At 39.7% G+C, this 7,602-nt stretch overlaps 1 protein-coding gene across 1 annotated transcript; it reads right to left on the reverse strand.

Annotated features, from left to right (window-relative positions):
* Nucleotides 1–363: 363 nt before the first annotated feature.
* Nucleotides 364–5,571, reverse strand: LOC124173886. Its single transcript, XM_046553107.1, has 2 exons — nucleotides 5,485–5,571; nucleotides 364–2,892 (listed from the first exon to the last, which is right to left on the reverse strand). The coding sequence occupies exon 2, from the start codon at nucleotides 2,542–2,544 to the stop codon at nucleotides 1,591–1,593; it is 954 nt and encodes a 317-aa protein (XP_046409063.1). The 5' UTR covers nucleotides 2,545–2,892; nucleotides 5,485–5,571; the 3' UTR covers nucleotides 364–1,590.
* Between the last annotated feature and the right edge of the window lie 2,031 nt (nucleotides 5,572–7,602).

Genomic DNA, 7,602 nt, shown 5'->3' on the forward strand with positions numbered 1-7,602 from the left:
ATTTTACTTATTCCATTCTCTCTATCATAGAATGAGTAAAACGCCAAATGTAAATGGCAAAATTAGCATTGAATGCACAACTTGTATGAAATAAAAGTTTTAACTTGAATCAGAAATGAAGATTGAGACTTCCTCGTATGTTATAAGAAATTGCATATGTGGCAGAATCATATTTCCAGGTTCCTATATCAGTGACGCGACTGGAGGATGAAGTAGAATGCTGCAGCAGACCAATGGAAACGGATGATGATACCTGTAACTTGTCTTAGATGTGATTAACAGGATAGACTTACCCCTTTCAACCTCATTAAAATTCACATCCAATGCAATAAAACATATTTTTAATGCTTCAAAATCGTTTAATAAGAATTTTTTTCACTTTATTAGATTTACAATTTTCCTACTAAATCCAGGTTTACTACAAGCATCACTTAATTTACGGCTGTATTTCTTCAAAAATATGTTACATGCAACATATACAATTTTTTAAATTCCACTTGACATGTGATGGCCATCAGGACAGACTACATCACTAAAAAAGTCACTCATTATCAATGCATTCATAGTTACGCTAAATAGAACAGTTCTTTTATTTGCTTCCCTAAGGATCATTGTTATTATCCTCCAACATGCAGTCTTTTGAAAAAAAAATCCTTACATGAGGAGCAGTTGACCATCTTAAGGTAGGACCGTACACAATAACCCGCAATGTATGATAGCACCGGTACATAAGAGCTAACACCATTAATGTCATGCGGTTCAACAAAAATCTTGAAATGGATGAACGACCCTGACTCAGAGCCTCAATGATATCATCATCATCATCAACCGAATCAATCGAAATACTCTAAAAAGCTTGTGACTTTAATCGTGACGGCAGGCACGTTTGTAGCCTTAATTTGGTTTCAGACTCAGAGAGTTGTCGAATGGATACATGATAGTTGGAGCCTGACAGCCGCCTGTAGAAACCAAAGCGAGCCTCTAGAGCATCTGTCTGGAATTTTCCTGGCAACATATACTCCATACCCAACTCATTAATTCAATATGAGGCCAACTCAATTAGAGCATGGGTGGTATGCTATGCATGGTAGGCAGTCCTTGTTTCACGTGAAAGATTACCACAACCACTCTCACCCCACCTATCAACCCACTCAAAAACACTCTCTAACAATTTCATTCCTTCACACCCCAAATTTAATGGCTTTTGCAAAGCTTTTCTTAACCTTAAACCTTTGTTAGGTGTCTTGACATTGACTACCTTCCACCAGTTGGTAATGATCTTAATAAAGGCCGCAGTTCCTAAGGAATTCTCCAGTTGCTAGCTTCTCCCCAAAAAGGTAAGCGCGTTCACCAGACTCTCGTTAAAAACTAGGAGAGCAAGTTTCACATTTTGTCGCTCTAAATTTGATGGATAGAGTGCTTTAATGGTTTATGAATGCCCATACCTCATAATGTCACCACACTCAAGGAAATATAATTCACGAACAATACTGAAAGAAGCTATTTCCTTTGGTTTGCAAGCATCATCGAAATTGGGGTAAAAAATTTTGTGTCCATCGCCTTGGTTAAGCCAATTATTTCTTATGCACTTCAGAATGTGCACAGAGTCAAGCAAAAAAATAATGGCCTTGACTTATCATAGGGGTTAGGGTACACAATACTTAATTTGTTGGGGAAAGAAAATTTTGACACAGCCCTCCTATTGATAGAGTTGTTGTCTGAAACCAGGCTCACAATTCTATATCCAATGCCTTCTAATGCCACAATGATGTTTTTAGGGACCGCGAATAATTCATCAGCAGAGAATTTACTCACAGGAAGTATGTACACTACTTCTTTGAAAGAGGACATTAAACTAGACACCATGAATACATAAGCCGTTTTGGCAACGCAAGGGGAGTTTTGACTTATTCCAACAATGCTACCACCCTTGTAGTCAACATAAGATTTTACATGAATTTCATCCATCATGAGCACCACATGTCTTTCATGGATCTTGAGAGTAGAAAAAACAGTTTTGGCATATGCCAAATTGTGGGTCAAATCTCGTTGAGGGCTTAAATTATAGCTGGCACACACTTGGCGGATGGTGGTGAGATGTGGGGGTTGAAACATACCGGAACTTCTAATAAACTTATAAGCATGGGGAGAGATTGTAAAGAAAATACTGCAAAAAACAAAAGTTTCACTCCGATAACGATTAGAATGCTTACTACTCATCATATGCTTAATCTGCTCAGTTAAGAAATTAACTGTGTCAACAAAACCATCAGAGGCGTGCAAAGAGTCCAAGAGCTGCAAAATTACCCCCAATTTATCCACCATAGAAGAATTGGGGACAGGTTTGTCACTTATTAACGTTGTTAGCCCTGATAATACCTCATTTACAGTATTGGTGTCTTTCACATGCATTGGGAAGATGAAATTACCAATCTTTTTCAGTTCAGCGTGGTCCATGAACACATTTAACATTAAGTCCCGATCAATAATAACACATGCTTTCATTACTGGAAATGGATCTGCGATAATATGGCATAGAAGCATTTTCTCTTTTTTTTAATAAAGGAGAAGTCCCCAAAAGACACGGACTTTTGGAGCTTCTCAAAACATTCACCCAATGTTTTGAAGCTCCTTTCCTCCTCGTACAGCCTTCTTTCTTCTATGCTATCTCTAATGCACTTCTCCAGTTGCTCCATTTCCTACTTTCTTCTCTTCAGGCTCCAAACGAGCTTTCACTGAGGTACATGATGGGCGTTCGGGGAATACTGATGGTACCGCCCCTTCTCTCAGCCTCGGCGCTGGAAGCTTCACCGTGATCAACTTCCCTGTGCTCTCATCAAACATAGATGTCTCCCACAAAACATCCTCGGACATGAAATGTTTGATGCACACCTATAAATATCAAAAATTGTTTCGTTAATAGAGAGAGATGGTTATCTTCCAACTAATTACGATGTACGAATTGTGAATTTCGAAAAAAAAGTCTCATCTAGGATATTGCTTAAGTAGAATTCTCTCCTCTTCTGCCATCATAAGAGCTTTGGCCTACTTGCGGCCAGATACAAATACATAAATTATACCACGACGCAGCAAAATAGATGGACATTTCATTCATTAACAGGGAACTTAAATCAGGCAGTGCTCATTTTTTTGGGAGATAATTGAAAATAAGCGCGAGATAAACCCTTTTCGATGTCCAAGACCCATATGTAATCTAATAACTTTCACCACCTTCCTCAATGCACACTTACTCAACGCACATAACACTACAAAAGGACACTTGAAGTTGGCGGTAAATTATTAAATAACAAACGTATGTCAAAAATTCAAGCAGAATAACATATACGTTCGGCATAAGCACGAATTAAAATATTTCCTAAAACAGAATAATGTATAAAACCCATTTTTGAACTTTTTCCAGGGAATTTTAATTACTGTTCTAGGTGAAGGTATTAAGTTTAACTATTACATACTATAGTAGAAAGCAATAGTTCTTACTCTGGAATAGGTAGTAGGAGTTAAGTTAGTCCTACGAATGCTTCTTGTCCACTTCATCTTCAGCAGCTCATCATCTGGGAATCGAAACACCGAAATTTTTCACCGCCCACATAATTTCCTCGGCAATGAGGCACACAGCACTTATTAACCATTTTCTAGATTAATTTCCGGTGAATTTTAAAGAAATTTCCGGAAAACACGGCAATTAACAACTTCGATTAAATTAAATCAACGTACAACTATATCACTTTCGCCCTTGAACTCGCGTTACATCAAGCATGAATATAACATGGAGTCCCCTTGACTACAAGTAAACATTGACCTCCGCTAAGTGACGTCACACAACAGCAGTCCTCAGGCCTTTACTTTAGCGTTGGCCATGCCCACCTCAAGTTGACACATCACTACCGTGTTTGTAAACAAATTTCCAACCAATTATAGACAATCGGTAATGGCCGTGTTGCTGTCGACGATTCGAGCAGATTGATTTCCTTTTCTCGGAATTTTTGCAAATTCGTTTCATCGAAAGGTGAGCTCATCAACAAAGTGCTCACGAACATGGTTGACAACCACAAAAATCACAAATGGTCGAGTTAGCGAGCAATTTTGGCGGCTAAGTACGAAAATGTGAATGACGTAAACTTCCTCGTTCAGAATTGAATCATTGGTACTTCGAATTCACTCAAATCTACTGATTGTAATAACTACTAATACTAACTGTTAATATCTACGGAAAATCGTAGATTTATCTTCTCCGTTGGGAAATATTTCCTTTATGTAGAAACATTATATTATGGTTTCGCTAGTGGTGGCCCACGTCGCGTCGCCCTGTATGTAATGACAGTGTTGGGTTTCCCTATCCTTTCCGTCGTCGGGCTCCCATCGTAGCGGCGGCGGCGCCCTGCCCTTCCCCTCCAGAGGTGTGCGGGTGGCTGGGAAGTCTCGCACTCACAGACCCGACTCTCCGGAGAGTTACCCGCGCCAGGTACTCGTTTCAATTGTGTAACAAACGAAGACGAAGCCACCAAATGCCCATCTGAATTTTTAAACTTCTTGGATATGCCTGGCTGACCTCCGCACAATCAATAACTGAGAGTTGTCTCGGCGGCCATGATGCACCGAAACCTAAACCAACCAAAGCTACGCAATGGAACGCATTCGGTGATTAAAAAACTGATAATCAATGCCATGCGACTCTATTTACTTTATTTGTTCCTGCGCCTGATTAAAAAACAAAAACTTTTGTATTTCAGAAGGTGCTTGACTCAAGAGAATAGACCCGAATGTAGAAATAGGTTAGACCGGGGCACGTTTACGCTTAAGGCGCGTTTACGCAGTGCACTTATTCCGAACCGAGTGGTAGCAGGCGCGCTGCAGTTCATGACCCATTAATTCTGCTCCCATTAGGGCTATTCATTCAATAGTTTGAGCGTCAGTCAAGCATCATTCTAGCGTTGCGCAAATTTGGCCCGTTCTTGGGGCAGGTTTACGCAACAGACTTGGGCCCAAAAACATTTTTTTGCGGTTAGGCCAACAACTGTATGCATAAAATTTTGAATTTATAAAACCGCAATGCCTTAAATTTCCTGAGTTAAAGTATAAAAATAGAAAATTCACTGAAAAAATCCGCGGTCTACCCTATGTAGAATAATTAAAGAAAATGTCTTTTTGATGAATAATTTTTCACACACTATTTATGCATTGTTTCCTTATTTTATTATAATAAGTCAAAAATGATTGAAATCGGTACAACCGTTATTGAGTTACAAATGGTGTGACTAAACTTGATCGATACGCGGTACGAGGTTTTTATCTTTGAATAATCTGGAGTATTTTGAAAGCTGTTTACATTTCAATACTACCCCGCCAACCGCCTCATTTGGCGTGTGGCGGGGGGTGTCAGGAGATGCGCAGCCTCCGAGTCTCTAGCGGCTCCCAACCTAACTTTGTTTAGACGGGCAAAATATGAGCATTTCAGCGCCTTACCTCAGTGGATATTTGCGCGGCCACCCACTCGTTCCTATTTGCGAATCAAATTTCTTCTGAACCGCTGCGTGAGATGACCTCCCAAAAATAATTTCCTTGATAAACATATTAGGCTCCGGTTTACGTGTGCCTCTCTGTTTTTATGCCTCTCGTTTTTCAATGATTCGAGAGCGTCTGCGTTTGCGAGGGGGGGGGGGCGAGGAAGGCGCGGGAGTTTTCAAGGACCACCGCCCGCCTTTGGCCACAAGCGTTGATGATCGCACGCACAAACACGTGCTCCCCCCCTCTTTTAATGGCTGCCTGTGCACCTGACCTCAATACGTTTCATGGTGACCGCATTTCAGCTCTTTGTCTGCCGATGGGCAGATATAGCCATCGGAACCAAAACCTTCGTAACCTTGGGTGAGCCGGGCTTTAAATACCATTGACGGGATACCGGTCCTAAACCAATGCATCGCTTTTTCGTAAGCCTGTGGGAGTGGATATTTGTTTCCCTGACTTCACACTCAGTAAACCGGATTTAGGGAATACTGTCGCTTACTTTCGGCAAATAATAAGTTAGGATAATTTTTCAACGATTAAATTAAACACAGCTAAATGTTGTAATTCCGTATAGTGCTTTGGTCTAGTCAAGAAATTGATTTTCTGAATATAGGTTGTAGCTATTTGTCGTGCGTTTATAGTATATCCCCGGTAGATTGCATCCCTTGACCCAGCTATCGCGCATAATTTCCGAAGCTTGTGTCAAAAGATACCTTCGCCTCGATGCAATGAGTGACCAAAGATTTCCTTCATCGTCGCGGAACTATGTTCTATTTTATTTCATCTAATGCTGGTGATACTTCGTGCGAATGGAATGTCGTCAATTATTCGATTTACATCTGATCATATGTGTGTGTAACAACTAACTTTTCTGAATATGCTTGGTCGTAGTGATTGGTGCTAGAGCCGAAATGTAAATGACTGTAAATAAGCTGTATAGGAGTGGAGCGGACCCCTGGTCACCAGTCCCTGGTCCTTTGCCTTCAATGATCATTGATGTCTGGGCCAAGAAGATTTTCTTTTATTAACCAATAATTTATGACATGGGTGTGTGAATGACGAGTTTTTTTCAACTGACAGATTGGGTGTCCAACTTGAGTTCATATGTCCGTTTAGCTGAAAGTATAAACAATTGACGTTGGAATTGATTTCTTTGGATCCATTTTTGTTATTTTTTAGAAACAGATTTTTAAAATAAGGGCATACTCGCCAGTCAGGGTAAAAAGCTAAAAGTGCAATGCCCAAAGGCAACAGTGGGTTGCAAATTTTTACTTGTTCACTACTTTCACATTTTCTCTTCTTTCTCTTTATAACACACCTATTTAATCCTTCATTTCAATGCCGTGCATTTATTATTATTCGTGAAAATAAATTTGATGGAAACGAGGTACTTAGGTATTCCAATCATCTTCGTTTCAATTACCAGATCAGTATCTTTTTCGAAGTAAAACGTATCGCCATTTTCATATACTCATTCAATATTGATAAAAGAAAGACTTAAAAAGAGGAAAGAAAATTACGGCAAAAACTTGAGATTTTTCTCTTTTGAAACTTTGGAAATTTTAACAGGACAGCTGCTTCCAATAAAACCCGAAATCATGTTGCGCAGAAAGGGGAGACTTAGGTATTGCCCGTCTTTCTTGACGTTGACATTGTTAAACTGTCACTTTGGGGTTCAATTTTTTGTTTAAAATCTATTCGTATTTAGGTCTTTAGGCTCGAATTATTTTGTTAATTAAAACGGAGGTGCTCTATGGGCTAAAAAAGCCAAGACAATCGAATGGAAAAATTGATCGTTTGTCATTTAAAGCCACGCCGCGGGAGAGTCATTCTGTCTACTGTGAAGTGAAAATGGCTTCGCCTAAAGTGCACAAATGGGGAATGGGATCCCCTTCATGGATTTTCAGGCGCGAATAATGGCATTCATATTAACGCACTACATTTAAGTAGTCCTTGTGGTACGACCCGTACGACTGAATTAAGTCAACCGATATCAGAGTATGAAGTGGTCTCTCATTTGATAATTTTAGCTCTGCGTTATTTTGTTTTTCCTCACTCGGAGAAAATAGAAACAAG

Source organism: Ischnura elegans, chromosome 1 (assembly GCF_921293095.1).
Source record: "Ischnura elegans chromosome 1, ioIscEleg1.1, whole genome shotgun sequence".
NCBI lineage: Eukaryota > Metazoa > Arthropoda > Insecta > Odonata > Coenagrionidae > Ischnura > Ischnura elegans.

Bases quoted from the DNA above. Each gene is read 5' to 3' on its own strand.
- LOC124173886 (XM_046553107.1), bottom strand. From the start codon at position 2,544: ATGCTTCTATGCCATATTATCGCAGATCCATTTCCAGTAATGAAAGCA.